This window comes from Myotis brandtii, unplaced genomic scaffold (assembly GCF_000412655.1).
Source record: "Myotis brandtii unplaced genomic scaffold, ASM41265v1 scaffold1167, whole genome shotgun sequence".
NCBI classification, from domain to species: Eukaryota; Metazoa; Chordata; class Mammalia; order Chiroptera; family Vespertilionidae; genus Myotis; species Myotis brandtii.
This window is the reverse complement of record NW_005354039.1, coordinates 775,673-793,381: the sequence shown is the minus strand read 5'-3', so window position 1 is coordinate 793,381 and position 17,709 is coordinate 775,673. Positions and strand designations below refer to the sequence as shown.

The 17,709-nt window shown below is 50.3% G+C and overlaps 1 protein-coding gene across 2 annotated transcripts in view; it reads right to left on the bottom strand.

Annotated features, from left to right (window-relative positions):
- SMG6 (SMG6 nonsense mediated mRNA decay factor) overlaps positions 1-17,709 on the bottom strand; it is a 210,132-nt gene that overhangs the window by 14,473 nt on the left and 177,950 nt on the right. For both annotated transcript variants that reach the window (XM_005858302.2, XM_014529296.1), the window contains 2 exons: positions 9,466-9,642; positions 5,692-5,838 (listed from right to left, as the gene is read on the bottom strand). In XM_005858302.2, the coding sequence (XP_005858364.1) occupies positions 5,692-5,838; positions 9,466-9,642 (324 nt within the window). The remainder of the gene's footprint in view (positions 1-5,691; positions 5,839-9,465; positions 9,643-17,709) is intronic.

Genomic DNA, 17,709 nt, shown 5'->3' with positions numbered 1-17,709 from the left:
ATCATAGGTGCCCAATGGGCTAAAATCACAGAATCTCAGGGTTGAAGGGCACTTTAAAGGTTGAATTTTAGCCCGGTTGGCATGGCTCAGCGGTTGAGCATTGACCTATGAACTAGGAGGTCATGGCTTGATTCCCAGTCAGGGCACATGCCCGGGTTGCGGGCTCGATACCCAGTGTGGGCCGTGCAGGAGGTAGCCGATCAATGCTTCCCTCTCATCATTGATGTTTCTATCTCCCTTTCCCTTCCTTTCTGAAATCAATAAAAATATATATTTTTAAAAAGATTGACTTTTATCTAACTCTTGTTCTGAGAATGCCCAAGAAGTGTGCCCTTTCTTGATAGTAAGGGAGTGACAGGGCTGAGCATGACACCTTTGAACAAGCAGCAGCCAAAGGTGTTCCAGCCAACAGGCTGCCAGTTCTGTGAGAGAACAGAACCTTGTGGGTGCTGGGGAGCCAGGGAGGCAAGGAGCTGAAGCAAACCGGAGGCCCAGGCCATGGTGTGCGGAGAACCTGGAACAGGCTCTGGAATGGGTTCGAGTGGGGAGGGCGGTTGCCCGGCTCCACAGGCTGATGTGCTTTCCTGCCCTGGCGTGAACGTGCCCCTGGCCTGGTAGTGTGCACTGGCTCCCACCCTGCCTCCGACAGCTAGGAGCCAGGGCTGAGTGTCTGTCTTCCGCTAGCTTCCATACAGGTGTGGGGGGCTCTGTGCATGCCCCATTGTTCCACAGTGCCCCCCCTCCAGCTGGGTGGCAGTGTGAATGGGCTGCAGCTATATTTAGAGTAAAACTCCTGGGGCCATCACAAAGGAGTGACTGCATCTTCAGGAGGGTGGGTGGGTGGGAAGGGGACAGGGGAGCGAAGCTATTTTCAGAACACATGTCATTGCTGGCTACAGAGCAAGACTGTGGCCATAATGCGGAGGGAAACAATAGCTGTGGCCAGAGGAAGAGCCTGTTATGTTTCAGGTGGGATGTTTGCAACTGCTCAGGAAACCTGACCCCGCCCGACAGCAGCACAAATCACAGCAAAGCTTCATGGAGGCAGAGAGGAGGCGGGGGATTCACAGGGCCAGGGCCAGTACGAGGTGCCAAGAGGCCACGCCTCATGCCTGGAGGAGGATTTTCAGTGACTGCTTTGCCCGGGGGCCTGCTTAGGAATGAAACACTTCTGACCAATTTCCCAGACAAACTATGTACCCTGCTGTGGTCTCTGGACACCTCCCAAGAAAGGCAATGGGAATGAAAAGAACTGGAAAGGTAGGAAGTGGCAAGGTGGTCAGAACCAACCCAACATGAAGACAGCTGTCTCAGGCAACAGGCAAAGCCAGGGCTGAGCTCGAGAGGGTGACCTCAAAGCCCCGGGTGGGCGGATTTGGCCCCCTAGCATCCAGGGGCCTGCCTGGGAGCCGGGCCTCCAGCTGCACAGGCCCTGAGAGCTGCCCACACCCCTTTTCTGACCTCCAGTCGGCCTCACTTACCAGCCTCTGTGCAATGCCGGAAGCAGGGAAGGACAGGCTGTGAGGTACGGAGGGAGGCCGGGCCCCACCTCCCCCAGCCCCACAGATGAGCTTGGGACCAGGGGTCTAGGTTTGAGCGGGGAAATGGGGGTGTGGCTACAGCTCCAGATCTCAGTTGGACTTTATAGCTGTCATGGGGGCTAGGAGGATTTTTTTCAACCCCATCTTCATATCCCCTTCCCCAAACATGTGTGGTTCCTGTTTTGCTGCATCTGTAAAAGGCGCTGGGAGCTGGGGACTTGCCTTACACCTCTCGGTTAACACCCCTGGAGACTGATGGAGTTCAGAGCAGTGTAATTTACAGCCCATCTCTCCCATCTTAATTCACTCGATGCTCTTCTCTTCCTTATTGTATTAGTGTGACCCAGGTACCTGCCAACAATAATGGCCTCTCTAGCTAGGAGCCTCTCCCCCACTCCCAGGACAATTTATACCTTTTCCTTGGGATTTTCCCCCCTTAAAGTAAACAAAAAGAGGAAAAATAAGAAAAGGTTAACATGGGTTTCGAGCGCTGCAGCCCCGTGGTTCTGGGCAGGGAGCCAATGGCCCGAGGGCACACACATGTGTGTGCTCTCCCAGAAGGGCCTTCACCGGCCCTGTTTTACAGCCACCTCGGCACAGACTCCAGGGTTCACGCATATGGCCAGACAGATGTGTCTGGCTTACGTTCAAGGCTGGAAAATGAAGAATTATGGAAGTGAAGGGCCCCGGGCATTAAAGGGGGGGGAGAAGGGAAGGGGGGAATTTTTCCTCTGCTGAGAAATCCTCCTGTGGCTGTGAGGCTGGAGGAAGAAGGCTGACAGGAGGCAGGGCCGCCAGCAGCAGTTCATGTGGGGCCTGTTCTTAAAGGGGCAACAGCAACCCCAGCCTTGGTCAAACCACAGCAGGCCCTTGGTGCCTGGGCCTGAGCAGCCTACTCTAAAGGAGGTGGCAGGGAGAATAGGCTTTCTGACAGGGCAGCCGCTGGCACCGGAAGTCAAGCTTCATACAAGACCTCCTATTTGTAAGGTGCTGCTTGTCCGTGGAGAGGCAGAACTGAACACGGCGCTCTAGACAAGGCCACGTCCCCATAGCATATGCTCCCACATCCTGTCCTTCTCTTTTGTAACAGTGCTCACTCACACTTCAAATCACTGGCTTCTCCACTCCACTGTACACGATGGGATGGGACATTTGTTCCCTCCTGAGCCTCTGACCACCTTACTAAACTGAGCTGAAGATAGGGAACCCTATTCTAAGGAGTTCACAGTACAGTAGAGGAACAAGTCCAGAAATAAGTGTAATATGAGATGTGATGTAAGTTTCACACATGAAGTGTAAGTCAGTGCTACAGGAACACTGAGCAGAGAGAGATTAAGTCCTGGGGGGAATCAGGGAAAGCTTCACTGGGGAGATGGAGTTTCATCTGGGGATTGAAGGAGGAATAGAATTTCAATAGGTAACAGGAAATGTGGAGCAGGAAAAAGGGAACAGCATGAACAAAGATCCAAGAGTGGGAAAGGAGAGGAGGGTAGTACAGTGGGGCCTTGACTTACGAGTGTCCCGACTAACGAGTTTTTCGAGATACGAGCCGTCTCTCGGCCGATTTTTTGCTTTGAGTTGCGAGCTAAAATTCGGGTTACGAGCCAGCTTCAGATACCCCACCGCTAGTTGGCGCAGCGAACGTCACAGTGAACGCCACAACATCAGCCCAGCATCACATGTCTCACTCGTTCACTGTTGATTTGACATACGAGTAATTTGAGTTACGAGCTCCGTCACGGAACGAATTAAACTCGTAAGTCAAGGCCCCACTGTATTGTCCAGGCAGGAGGGCCTCGGTGTGGGCAGGCACTTTACATGCACTGTCATTCTAAGGTCTGAGGTAGGTGCTGCTACCACTTTCATTTTATAGATGAGGAAACAGGCTCAGAGAAGTTAAACACTTTGCCCAATGTAATACATAGGTAAGGGCTCAAGGGGTTTGGGAAGAGGTTGTGAACACACAAGAAAGCCTTGAATGCAATAATAAGGACCCAGCCAAGCAAAGGCTCTGATGATTTCTGAGCAGGAGAACGGCTCTTCTGGGAAGAGAATGATGAGGACATGTAAGATGCACTGGAGGCAGTGAACGTGGCACGCAGGCTGTGGGCTGCGCTACTGCAAGAGGTGCCATTCACAGGCTACAAGGTAAGCAGCACCCCCTGGAGTTTTGCGATGCAGAGGCCTTGATTGCTATAACCCAAGTCAGTACCTGGCTTAGCCTAGCAATAGTGGCAATGAGAATAGAGAGAGGGGAATAAATGAGTGAACAGATAGATTTGATAAAAAAACAAAAAATGAAATCAGACCCAAGGGGTTAAAACCCAGCAAGGAATTTAAGATGATGCTCTAGTTGCTACCATCTATTAAGTTACTCAAGGAATACCTGCTGAGTGCCAACTCTATGCGCTGAGACTAAAAAATAACAGAAAGAAGGAGGAGACCAAGCAAAGAATAGTGGTGAGGAAGCCTAGGTCAATAGAGAGAGAAAGAGAGAGAGAGAGAGAGAGAGAGAGACAGAGACAGAGATAGAGATGAGGGTTTACTTGTTAAACTGAAGCTGAGGGAAGGCAGCTTCAGGGTCCAATGCTACAGGGAGGTCAACTATGATGGGGATTGAGACTTATAAAGGCAGGCACTTGGTGACTTATGATACAGATTATATAATTGCTGAGTGGAGAATCAAGAAATAGAGGTGGTGAGTATAGGCAGAACTTTTGGTAAGACCGATGGTGAGGGAAAAAAGAGCCACAGAACAGGAAGACAGACGTGAGGATGAAGCTGCTTAGTGGGCTACAACAGAGACCACAGGAGGGCTGAGGAGGCAGTGCTGGCTACAGAGCAAGACTGTGGCCATAATACGGAAGGAAACAATCCCTGGTTGGGGTGGATGGTGCTGGCAGAGGTATCACACACTGGGTTCCAGTGTGCAGGGGACATGAAAATATCTAAAGAAAGACGGATCCCAACTGATGCTTATTCCCTGCTTAGGCCGGGGCTCTGTACGATGGGTGATTAGAACAATATTAGCCCACAATGACATTTATAAAGCACATTCTGTGTGCCATGCACTGTGCTAAGCACTTTACATGGGCCGGTTTTTGTAGGCTTCACAGCAATTCTAAGAGGTAGGTGCTGTTACCACTTTCACTTTACAGACGAGGAAACAGGCTCTGAGAAATTAAACAATTTGCCAAAAATCACAAAGCTAGTAAGTGGTGGAGCCCAGACCGTGGTCAGGTCTGCTTGACCTCATGCACTGAGGCCTCTGCCAAAGGTGAAGGGTGTCTGAAAAGAGCTGAAAACAGACGTTCCTAAAGGGGCCTGATGCTTCCCAAGCACATAGTTAAATGGGAGAGTGTGACTGGCTCTTCCCTGTCTGCCCTGAGCCCTGGATAAGAGGCAGTGAGCGTACAGTGCAAGAAGGCAGACCTGGAAGAGCCATACAAAAAACATGCTGGCCTGGCTGGGTGACTCAGTTGTTGGAGTGTCGTCCCATGCCCCCAAAAGGTTGCAGGTTCAATCCCCAGTCAAGGCACATACCTAGGCTGCGGATTCGGTCCCCGGTCAGATTTGATCCCTGGTCAGGGCAAGTACAGGAGGCAACGGATTAATGTTTTCCTCTCACATTGATGTTTCTGTGTCTCCCTTCCTCTCTTTGGAATCAATAAGCATGCCCACGGGTGCAGCTTAAAGGAAAAAAGGAAGATAAAAGAAAAGAAAAACTTGCTGGAAGTGGAGGTATGGGTCCACAGAGGGCTGATGGTGGAGGAATCCTTGTGTGGAGATCAAGCAGTTTCTCTCTGGGAAGGTTTAGAGGTCTGCAGAGGGGCTTGGCCATCACACTGGGAATCCAGATAAGCAGACTGTGGCCATGACATTCTCCCCCCCTGAGAACAGGTGTTCTCAACAGAGAGTCCCTGGCCTCTCTGGGACTGTACGGATAAGGTTCAGGAGAACTTCAAAACTTAGATCCCAGGAGGAGGGAGCCTCCAGGCACCAAATGTGCTATCAGAACTTAGTGACAGAAAAAGAAAACGGGGTGGAACCAGACATGTGAGACTCTTCCTGAGACGATCCTGCTTACCCCTGCTCCATGCTCACATCCCCTCATGCCCCTGATGGGACCATCCTCCCAGGCAGGCCCCACCTGGATCTTTTCTTGGCGACGCTGCTGCTCGGCTATCTTCCTGGCCAGGGCCAGCTTCTTGGCCCGAAGCTCCTTGATGTCATCCTCGCCCCCGCTGCCTTCAGCCTCTGAATCTTCTTCAAAGTCTTCAATCACCACATCCTCCTCCTTTGGGTGGCGAAACAGGCCAGGAAAGAGAGGATACTGTGAGCCCATGACACTTACCAGACCCACCTTTCTATCCTTCCCGCACCCCCACTCTAAGCTTCTTTAGACATTTCTTACAAAGGGCCCCAAGGTGTGAGGGGTAAAGAGAAGCTGTTACTCCCTCCCCCACTGTTGCTCCCTTTTGTACTCTAGGACTCTTTCTGAATGCCAGAGTCAGAGACCACACCGTAAGTCACTCTCACGGATAACTTTCATGTTTCTACTCACAGCTCTTCATTCTCCTTTGCACAAACTCACAAAGTCAAACTTTAGGTCTATTTTTGTTTTGAAATCACCAAAAGGGAAAACAACAGAGAAAGTTAAACAACCCAATTTAAATCTAATTCATGCTAATAATCTGATAGGAATCAATTCTGGCCAACAGCTGGGAGTTAGGCATGGAAGCTCCCTTGCCCCAGACAGCGTCAGGGAGCAGATGCTGTAGCTCAGCAGACCTTGCCCTGGTTTCTTTTTAAGACCACAGCCTGGTGGTGTCAGGGCTGGGCCTCCTTATAGGAATTCACATGACATGACCTTGGTCAGCTGCCCTACCGGAGCTTGGGCAGGCTGGGAGATAGCTGCTAGCTTAAGAGTCTCCTGCAGGCTGGTGGAGCCTTCCCCAGGGATGGCACCTCCCTGCTTGCAGCTTCAGCTCTCAGAAGCCACTGCTCCCCGGGTGGTCCCAGGCTCCATTCCTCTCTCTCACTTTTGGCCTTGGTCAGTAGAGAACATGCAGCTGCCCAAGCAGCTTCCTTTGAGGGACAGGGTTAGCATGGGCAATAGGGAGTGATTTAGTAGGAGGAGATTCCTGTGTTTCTAACTCGATGATAATGATGACAATGATGACAATAATGGCTACCATTTACTGAGAGCTTAGCACTGGCCAAGGACAGGGCTGTTTTTCATGTATTAACTCATTTAATGCTCACAATGGCCTGAGAAACAGATGCTATTATAATCCCTATTTTACAAATGAACAAACCGAGGTTTAGAGTTAAACAATTTGCTCAAGGTCACAAAGCTAGTAAGTGACATAGCAGGGACTCTAGTGAGTCAAACTCCAAAGTCTGTGCTCTTACTAATAATACCAACCAGCACAGGGGTGGGGGCCTAATCTGGACGGTGAGCCCAGATCCATCCCAGAGTGGCTCGGCTTCACCGGGTCTCCCATAGCCCCACCGAGGACCTGTGCTGTACACCCTGCTCTCTCCCCTAACTGCCCATATCCGGATGGTTCTCCAGTGGAGTTTTGGCTGAAAGTGGTTGGTAAAGTGTGTGGGGTAGCAGAGTCTAGGGTGGAACGACAGGTGCTTCGGTAGCATCCCTAAGCAACTAGACTGTTATCTTCGTGAAGAATGATGCCTTAAGAAGTATCTACCTCTTCTCTCCCGATCAGCTTAAGTGACTCAGTCTTGTCGTCTGAGCACAGATGAGATATCAGGATGGGGCCAGAACTGCTACTATCCTAAGAGGGGTCTGGGTGCTGTCTGCAGTTACCACTCATCTGACAACCGACAGGCTATGGTGTCACATGGTGCACTTCCAGAGAGACCCTGGGAAGGAGGAAGACACTACATATTTACTTCCTTGTTAACCTGGACTGGAGTGAGTGGAATAGGATGCCTGACTGGCCCACGAGGGAACGAGGCCTCTGCCTGCTCTGATCAGGATACACTGGGTTATCATGGGGCTCTGAGTGAGCTTGACTGAGGTCAAAGGAGGGTCAGCAAGGCTTGTCTGAGGTTTGCTCAGCTCTCACAGCAAACGAGGAAGTTCAGGGTTATGAAATTACACAGACCTGGGTAAGTAGGGTTTCCCAGGGGCCACTAACATACAAGGAACTCAGAAGGCTCGTGGGAAAAGGAAGAAGTGGGCAGTGTGGCATGGGTCACAACCTTTGTCTGGTTAATAAGACTTGAAGGAGAGAGAGTAGGGGCACCGCCAAGGTCTGGGACCAGAGAACTGGTCTGTTCCCTGTAGGAGTGAAAGAACTGTGGGTCAGCCCCTCTCTCTGGGCCTCACTTGCTTAACTTGATTTGGCACTGCAGGCTCCACTGGCCGGAGGACATCTCTTACAGCAATCCTGGAGAGCTAGCCTTCCTGACCTTCCATGGCTGCCTCAGCCTCCCGGTGTGGGTGAGATAACTGACTTAGCACTGCCCCACCCATGCTTCCCTGCACAGTACCCAGGGCTTGGGTGGCACTGCTCTGTCCCGCCTGAAGCCTGGACACCCCGATGGCTTCAGCAACCCCACTGTCTCCTCCCATGCTGACAGCTCATTCTTTCCCATTATTTCCTGCCCAGGTTTCATCTGGGGAGTCTGGAATCGTGGGCTCAGCTTTATCCCTGGAACCACCTCTGTCCTGGAAGCTGAGCCTGTATCATCAGGGGTGGGGTGGGGTTCTCCAGCTATTCTAATGAAGCCAGTCCAAGACTGCGCTCTGAAGACTGAACCAAAGGTGGCCACTCTATCACTGTTTCAGATCACAAACGACAGCTTCCAGCTGACATCTGGCTTCCCTGGCCTGTTGCTGATTTCATCCCTGCACCCCACCCTGCTCCACCAGGCGCTTGAGACTCTTGCGGGCCAAATGACTGTGTTGGCCTACGGGTGACCTGGCCTCTGGCTGGAATTGCTTCCGTCCCTTCCTTAAGTCCCACGTTCCTTCCCACCTAAGTCCCCTCTGTCTTTAACACTGTGGGGTAAAAGAAGGTAAGAATCAACCATCAGGCAAAAGTGAGCTGTGTGCACACACACCCAGACAGAGTTACCCACACCCAGACACACAGCAGGGCAGCTGGCAGTGATATTAAACACACACATGCGCCAACACCGCTACACACTCACATTTACTCAGAACCCACAGACGGCAGGGAAGCTGGAAGCAGTGTTCAACTTAAACTGACACACAAGCCCAGCACCGACAGACCCACGACAGCAACCACCCCCAGAAAGACACATACATGCATGGCAGGGCAACTGCCAGTGAGGTTTAGCAGGGGTAGGTACACAGGCTCACGCATGCGCACACTACGGTGAGCGCACACGGTTTGGAGTGAAGCAAGGGCTACAGGAACAACCAAGGGCAAACAAACAAGAGAATTCCTTAATCACATCAGGATGTGCAGGAGGGAGGGAGGTTTTGGTGATTTTCCACACGGGGCCAGCAATGTCAGCTCTTCCTGTACGTGTGCTAGAGGCTGGAGTTCAGGCCTGTGCTGCGCTGAGCTCCACACATCTATAAACTTGATCCTCAGCCTGAACCCTAACACCCCCCTCCACTCCCTTTCCTAAGCCTCCGGAGCTGCACATTATTAAACTCTTTCTTTCCCTCCCTTCTCCAATGCAACATTAAAAAGAAGCATCTGGAACTCGTAGCAGAGATGGAGGCACTGGGGTGGGACTGGCAGGAAGGGGCACCAGCAGAGTGCACTCTTGAGAAGTTGGCTGGTCACGTTAACATCGACACTGCTCTGAGTGGTTATAAATAACCAGGGGTAGAAGTCGAAGCCATGGGCAGAGCAGGGCTGGAGGGGGAGGAAGGGGAGCCTTCCCTCTGCCACAGCGGGCTCTTCCCGCATAGTACCTCATCTTCCAGTTGTTTTCCCTCTTGGCTTCCCATTTCCTTTCCCATGGTGTCTGGGACGGGTGCCACTGACACATATTTTCCACCCTTGAATGCCAGCAGAGGCTCTTCTTGTCCACAAAGGGCTTCCAGAAAATACTTCAGCACTGTGACCCTTTTGCAGTCGGCTGCAATAACCTACAGGGCAAAAGGAGAGAAGAAAAACAGCATTTTCTGAAAGGGAAGATGAAGATGAGAGACACTGTTGGCGGCGAAGCACATAAGAATGTGTCAACGTTGCTGGGCAAGGGAGACAGAATGAGTGTGTGGTGTGCGTGCATGTGTGACACGGTGAGCAAGGGCCAAGGGGTGAGGACCAAGATCTTCTAAGGGAAGAAAGTCACTACTGTTTCTCCTTAGGTCATCTCGAGGGTAGCAGACAACTCCAGAATCAGTGACAGGTATCCTCTGGGGTTGTGCCTCCCTCCTGCCCCCCGAAGTCCTGATAATAACAAAGAATAAATTAAATTCTTTTAAGTTTGGTATCTAATTGATAGAAGGAAGGGTGGAGTGCCAACCACTGGTGGCTTTCACAGAACACAGCTTTCTGGTACCCCTCACAGCCACTCTCCATTCTTTTCCAAGCTCCCCTCTCGCCAGACTCCCAAAAGGAGAACTTTCAGCTGAGTGCAAAATGAATGATGAGGGCTTTCTTGGCTGTTTCATTTCAGCCAGATCATTTTGGGCTTCCCCTGGCGGGTTCTGCCCCACCTAAGAGCTTCTCATACTCAGAGACTGGGCTCAGGCAGGAAATTGTTGTCAGGAGAAGGGAGACAGGCAAAGCAGGTGGGGGTGTTTCACCAAAGCTCTGCTCCTCCAGGGTTCACGCCATCCTGCTCCCATGTGGCCACATCAGCACATAAGCCAGTGCTGTCAGAGAAGCTGGGGCTGATTTAGCTGAAATGAAATTCAATATCTTGAGCAATCGTCAAATTTGTAAGTGTCTCAGATGAAGTCTCCATAGTCACCTTGTCTGGGGTCCTTTTCCTGTGAGACCACACACACATGGTGGCCTCACCTGCAAACCCATCTGCTTTGCTTGCACCCCCTCATGCCCTTTTCTCCATCTCTGGCCTCTGCGGTCCTCTCCTCCATATGAAAGGGCACCCACCAAGGCAGAGGAGGGGCCCTATTTGATCTGAAGCTCGGAAGCTGGTGAAGGCCAATCCACGCAGGGAAACACACTTCAGTGGTCAGATATGCCACAGGGTGGCAGCCCGTTCTCATCATCACTGACTCTAGCCCATACTGAGTGTCCCCTGCCCCCTCAAAGCTTTCCCACTCCACAATACGGTAGGGAATTCTATGTTTGAATCACACAGTAAAGTATGAACTTGGAGTCTGTCTTTGATTGTTGCTATTTCACAGGTGCATTTGTTACTCCTTCACTTGGACAATAACCCCACTGGTGGCAAAGACTACATCTCCTAAGCTCCCCTTGCCAGGGAGTGGGGCACACAGGAAGCTCACAGTAAGGACTGACAAGCACAGAGAAAGTCGGCTGAGTACCATCAGGAGCCAAGAGGCAGGCATGATCCCTGTTCCTGGGACACTGTGGAAACGAGCACCACTCTATCGCAGGTGCTATGTGACTCCATCCTCTACCCCCTTTTCCATCAAAACCTGCTATTCTCCCTGCCGAGGAGTGGCTCCTGCTCACCCTCACCAATGGTCCTGGAATCACTACAGGCCTGAATCTCAGGCTATGCACTTCAACTACCTCCACCTGAGAGGCTAACCTAAAAGGTGCTCAGCTACCCAGATAAGGCTTTGGAAAGAATAGTTGTCTTGAGCTTGGAGTGCCTGGTCCTGGGCTTACACCTCCTTGAAGGAGGAAGGAAGCTCTCCTTGGACCAGGGCAGGTAACCATGGATTCCATTGCGTGTATTCAAACATGTGATGAGGAAGGCTAGAAATACAGAAGCAGGGGCTAAAAGGCATTAAAGAACAGAGCTGAAATGAGTAATAGCCTGGCAGGCAGCACGCACAGTGGCCTCCCTGAATCCCCAGCCTCACACTTGCAGAGGAAACTTCTGCATTTCCACAAGACTGCCAGTTTCCTCTCTGTGGTCTAATTTTAACCACCTTGTCGTTACAGTGTGTGTCAGCCACCTGACCCCACTATGACCTCTGACCTTATGCCCCAGCTACTGCTTGCACTATGGAGAATTATGTAATGGGTCCAGGACTTTCCTTTTCGGTATGAGGCTGCTACTGCTGAATGGCGAGGAGGTGGGGGCTTAGGGGGGAGGAGGACAGAAAAGAAGCTTGCCAGGGTCCTTGGCATCACCCGGATGGTGAGAGGTTATACTGGCACTCCTGTAATGTGCAGCAGCAATCCACCCAGAAGAGGAGAGTGTGCCCGAGCGTGTGTGCTGACGGGAGGGCAGGAAAATTCCTGCTGTTAGAACATAGGCTGGGTGGCATTCTGAGTGGCTCAGGAAGTGTGCAATTCCTGGCCAAGAGGGAGAAAGACCACACGTGTGGATGTGGATTTCTGGAGATGGGGATTTCCAGGGCACAGCGGGACCGAGGGATGCAGACATCCTGAGCCTGCCTGCACACATCCTTAGAGGATCACTGGGAACTGTCATTCACAGAGACTAAACAGCACAATGGAACGCCCCCCCTCCCAATAGTCCCTTTTTCATTTTCACTCCTTTAGAAGGCACCTGCTTTCCCCTGAGATTTTGTTTACTAGGGCCACTAGTCCCTCCACGAAGGACAAGGGCACTCTTGGCTGATTCTGAAAAGGGCTTTGATCCAGTGGGGTGTTTGAGCTGGTGCTAAGAGGCCTGAAAAGGATTCTACCTGTCTGGAGAAAGAAAAGTCACCCAACCTTTTAGAAGAGGGTCCCTGTTCCTTTGCAATCCAACTAGCAGGGGACCAGCCAAGATTGTACACAGTCTCCTTATCTTTCCAAAGTGCACTGTGGGTGAAAGACATGGGGTTCTAGCTATTCGGTAAATGGGGAACCTAGAGGCACAAAGTCTAGGGCTTGCCCAGAGGCACAGAGAAGCCTCCTGTCTCTAGCTTGCTAGCATGCCAGCTAAAGCATTCTGCTTTGTGGTATGAGAAATGAGCCTAGAGGGGTGAGGACCCTAGAGTTTCACAGATTGATGATATTCTCCTAGACAAAGCCTCCAGCACTTGAACCTGGGGGACAAACATTTAAATATGGTAAATAAGAGACATCATGATGGAAGAAGCCCTTCAAACCACCCACAAAGAGCCAACTCCGAGATAATTTTTGGCTGGCCCAGGAGGACTTCCTGGTAGGAGAGGGGTAAAAGCTAGGCTCCCTGCTTGGAGAGGAAGGAGTCCAGATGAAGTGTATGACATAATCCCCACAACAGCTCTTTTCATGAGTATATTTTTCCATCTTGTATCAATGAAAAACAGAGAATGTAAGTGGTATGTACATTGTAGCTCTGGGCAAACTCTGGATTCTCTAGAGGGGAGAGAGCTGGGCAGCATGGTGTTCCTTCCTCGTCTGTTAACAGGTTGTGCTGGACTGGGGCTAGAGGTGGGGAAAAAGGCTGCTGGCTAGGGAGTGCCCCAGGAAACCCGGGACCCTGCACCTTCTCATTGGCAGTCATGGCCCTTCTGGAGGGAAACTCACTGCAGAGATTATTAGAAACTCCAGAATTAATGGACAAAATGTCTTACATAAATCACTCCAGTCATCTTTGGAAACAAACTGGGGCTTTAGGTCAGGGAAGAGCTGAAAGCAAGGCACCCAGAGAAAGCCCCTTTTCCTTCTGAGGACCATCTGAGGCAGCGTGCCCCGTCAGTGGGAACTGAAACCTCTAGCTTCAGGGCTCCAGTTATCACCCGATCAGGTCCACACGCAAAGAACCAAGCAGAAAGGAAAACTGAAAGTGAGATGCGGCAAGGCGGTGCAGGAGCCTGGCCAGTCCCAGGCTCAGTTCCTTAGAAAGACAGAATGTGAGCATGCATGGGGGCAGGTGGAGGCTGGAGTTAAGAGGAAGGTTAGGTCTTGAGGAAAGAAGGAAGAAACTTCTAGGTCCAGAGAGAAGAGGGAAGGCAGATTGAGTTACTGATCTTGGGAACCTTAGGGAATGACAGATAAGCCAAGAATGGAGTTCTCTGAAAACTGGTGACTCTCCACAGCCACTCAGCAGAGGGCATGCCCACCTTGGGCAGAGATGCCCAGGTAGAAACAGAAAGAGTGATCTAAAAAAAAAGAAAAAAGAAAAAGAAAAAGAGATCTAAGCTGTCTTATGGAAAACAGGGGAGGGCGAGAGAGAAAAGGAACTGAGCACCAGGCACCAGAGTCTGCTGTAGTCTGAGTTGTAAGATTTAATACACACACCTCAAAGCAGCCATGGGGAAGGGAGGACACCTCCCACCACCACCCCAGTTTAGCAAGGGAACAGGAGGCGGGGTCAGAGAGTGGAACCAGGCTCCTCTGGATGCAGACTCCAGGGAATGAGAAACTCTTTTATCTTTATGGGTCCCTGTTTTCTCCATACAGACCTCCTGGAAGGCATGAGCATCGTAGTGGTTGGTTAGATTTTTCAAAATTTCTTTTTCTGAGCTTTTGATTTGGAGGGAATCAGAATTTAAACGTGCATTATCAGCCAGTTCTATATTTTTTGGTCTTAGAAAGTCCTGCTTGTTATTGCTCCTCTGGTTAAAGAGAAAAATCACACGGGTTTTCCCCTACAAACTCAAGTTTACAGGTTGTTTTTCTTGTTTCTCTAAATGCAGTCAATTATTCTCACATTTGTTGAAACCTTCAATCAAACTTTATAGCTTGTTAATTTTACAGAATATCCTTAGAGCAAATAAGATGCAGACAGGAAAGTGAAGTCTTGCTGAGATTATTAAGAAACTTTAAAATAGCCTACAAATCCACAACCAAGGCTGGTAAAAATACAAGCTGTTTGGCTGGTTTTTGAGGTCAATTAGCAATGGGTTAATTATCATCTTCAATGAGTCAAGCCTACAGGATTGGCTACAAGAAACTGAACTCAGATTAAAGTGTTTTCACAAACTGGGAACCTCTAGTTATGCACAACTCACTCTCACAGGAGACTGAAGAGTAGGTAGGACAATTCTGTAGTGGCCAAGGGTGGGTCAGCCTAAGAAGAGGCCTGCCAATTAAAGTTCAGATCCAGGGAATCCTCTGGAGCTGGGAAGACAGGAAATGCTTTATTCACATTCCTAGGGGGAGGGGCTTCCAGGTGGGGAGCAGACTCCAGGGGCAGGGGGAAAGCTGGCCACAAGGATGAACAATCACTCTGAAGACAGAGGCAACAGTTTACAACAGAGACAGACATTGGCAGCCTACCTGAAGTAGAATTGAATTGAGAGAGGGTGAGAGGGGCAGAGAAAGGAAGAACCAATGCAGGGGCTGAATGACAAAGGGATCAGAGGGAGAGCAGACATGGTCCTTGTGCCAGATGCATATCCTGACAACCCCTGGGCATACTGTCCAAAGGGATCAGCTCAATCAGCATTTATGCTTTCCCTATCCCTGCTATAGCAGGACCTCATTTCTATGCAAGACAGTTAAGCCTAGGTCTCTCCCTCAGTCCCTTTTGATCCCCATGTCCAGACCCAGCCCTCCCTAATTCTATAGTTGGTCTGGGCTAGCTGAGGGTCAGTGGGTCACAAGATGAAATGCTAACATCACTGGCCAACCTGTAGTTGTCACACCATTCCACGTGTCTGGTCCCAACAGCTGTGTTTCCTTCTTAGCAGAGTCAATGCGGACCATTACAAATCAGCTGGCAATGTACAGATAGATGCCTGTTCAGAGTGGTATGCAGCCTGCTCAGGCCACCCATATCCTGCCTTGCTTCCTAGAAAGAAGGGCACGGGAACTGGCAAATGGTTGGATGGGAAGACTTGGTGGGGGTGGGGGTGGGGGGGAGAGAATACGCCAATAGTTTTATTGAAGATTCCAAAAGGTACGGGTATTTGGCTACTGAGAGGGAGATTATGTTCACACTGGAGAGAGCTGGGAGAACAGAGCAGTTGTGGAATACACATTGGCAGTGAGAAGGCAAGTACAGTAGGAAACACAGGTCCATTCTGGAAGAGGCAAGTTGAATACAGGGAGATAGGCTTCACAGTCAGGCTATGAAACTTGAACCTGAGATCAAACCTTAACTGCCACTTACTAGCTGTGTTTCCTTAGACAAGTTACTTAAAGTCTCTGAGCCTCTGTTGCTCAAGTTGTTTGTGATGTTCAAAGGAGATAATGCATAGCCAATATTTAGCAAGGTGCCTTCGGCCCAGTAAGTGCTCAGTAAATAAGTGGCTGTTATTTTCTTTCTTCTTTGCTGCGTCACTCTGCTCAGAGGCGGGAGGGGCACTCTGCCTAACACCACTGAGATGTGTGGAAACCAGACTCAGAGGTAAGGAAGGAAGCCTGGGGCTGGTACACAGCCTAGGGCTGAGGGGAGAGGCCCTGGAATGCTTACCTGCATGTTGAAGCTGCTGAAATACTTTATTCAGAGCTAAGGTATTGGATCCAGGCTGCTGGACAGGCCACTTGGTGGAGGGAGGACCCAGCTCTCCCTAGTTGTCGCTCTTCCTAATTCTCCCAAAAAATTCCTGGACTTAACCAGAGAGGCATGTATGTATTTTATAGGACTCTAGAGAGGCTCTAAGGGTCTGGGCTTTAGGACAAGCACGCCAGCAATGCACACATCAGAAATAAAACCCTGTAGCGAAGGTCACAATTGCCTTGCCCACCTGGTCCCTTCATTCTGGGGTGTGTGTGTGGCTTTGTCTTTATTAATAGTACCCTCCTTAAACAAGACCCTGCTGCATCCTTGTTCCAGGCCTCTCAATACAAGAGAAATGATGAGAAAAATTCCCAGTGAGGCATTTTCTACCCACCTGTATTTTCTGAGCTTGGACCTTCTGAACAAAGCCAGATAGGAGTCTGGGTTCTCTTGGGCAGAGTACCGCTTGCTCTTCTTGAACTGTTCCCTCACAGAGAGAAACTACTCTCTTCTAGAGCGTGAGCTCTGGCTGTACGAGCAAGGTGAATTCTTAACAGTGAGCGCGTCACAGAGAGCAAACTATAGGCAGCAGTGGATTGGACGGGCTGCAGTCCAATCTGCTTCCCCTGCAGAGTGCTCTGAAAGTAGCCACCCAAATTGGCAGGATTAGGGGCGGATACTGGCACTGCCAACACAAGCCTTTCAGGTCTGGCTGGCTTCAGCTGGTCTGAAACCTGGAACACAGGCGCTGGGCCCTCACTCACTGAACCAGCAGGGGAGGCTACGAGCTCAGCCCCTGGGGATGAAAGCCCTTGCATCTGTCTCAGTCTGCAAATATCCAATGCAGTCTGTTTCCCTACTGCCAGTTAGTTTTGGGCCAGGAGCACTGTATCCTGGGCTCTAGTTTCTCTGAGCCACATTCTTATTTGCCTTCCGGACAGGCAGGATCAGGAGACCACCCCTTAGACTGGTGTTTAGGTTCCTTCACCTGATTTACTTCTGGCTTTATTTATTTTATGTGTGTGTGTGAAAAGTCCTTTCTGAGACATTGGTAGCATTCAACACATTTAGTCAACATTCAATTCAACAAACATTTACTAAGTGCCTTACTGTGTGCATTAGACACTATTCTAGGCCCTGAGGATTCAGTAGAGAACAAAGCAAAGTCCTGTGGCTCCAGTGGGGGGGAATGGGACAGAGGTGTCACCTCAAAGACTCCTCCCCCCACACCCATACATTACCTATAGCACTCAGGAGGGCAGAAGTCTCATTCCTCTTCTCTCAAGGGAAAAGGAAGAGGAAGCCTGAGGGGAAGAGAAGCTCCTTGTAGAGACCTGGCACCCCCTCTTTTATCCCTTTTACACAGAAGGGTCCTGAGGAAGTCAGATGGGGAATTCCCTTGGGCTTAGCCTTGCTACAAGATTAAATTCCAACTTTTCTCAATGCTTTCCGTGATCTGGGCAAGCTCTCTAGCACCCACCCACCCCTCCTACTTGTATATTACCACTCTCACTTCTTGCTATTATTTCCTAATTCTCAACTCCAGGCCCTAGGCAACCTGTTGGATATTCCCCTGCAAGCCATTTGCTCCCCTCTGCACCTCGGAGACTTAACAGATCATTTCCCTAATCTACAGTGACTTCACCTTTATGCAGTCAATTCATTCCCTAATCTTCCTTTAAGTTTGATAAAAAGCCCCCCCCCCCCCCCTTTTTTCCCCAGA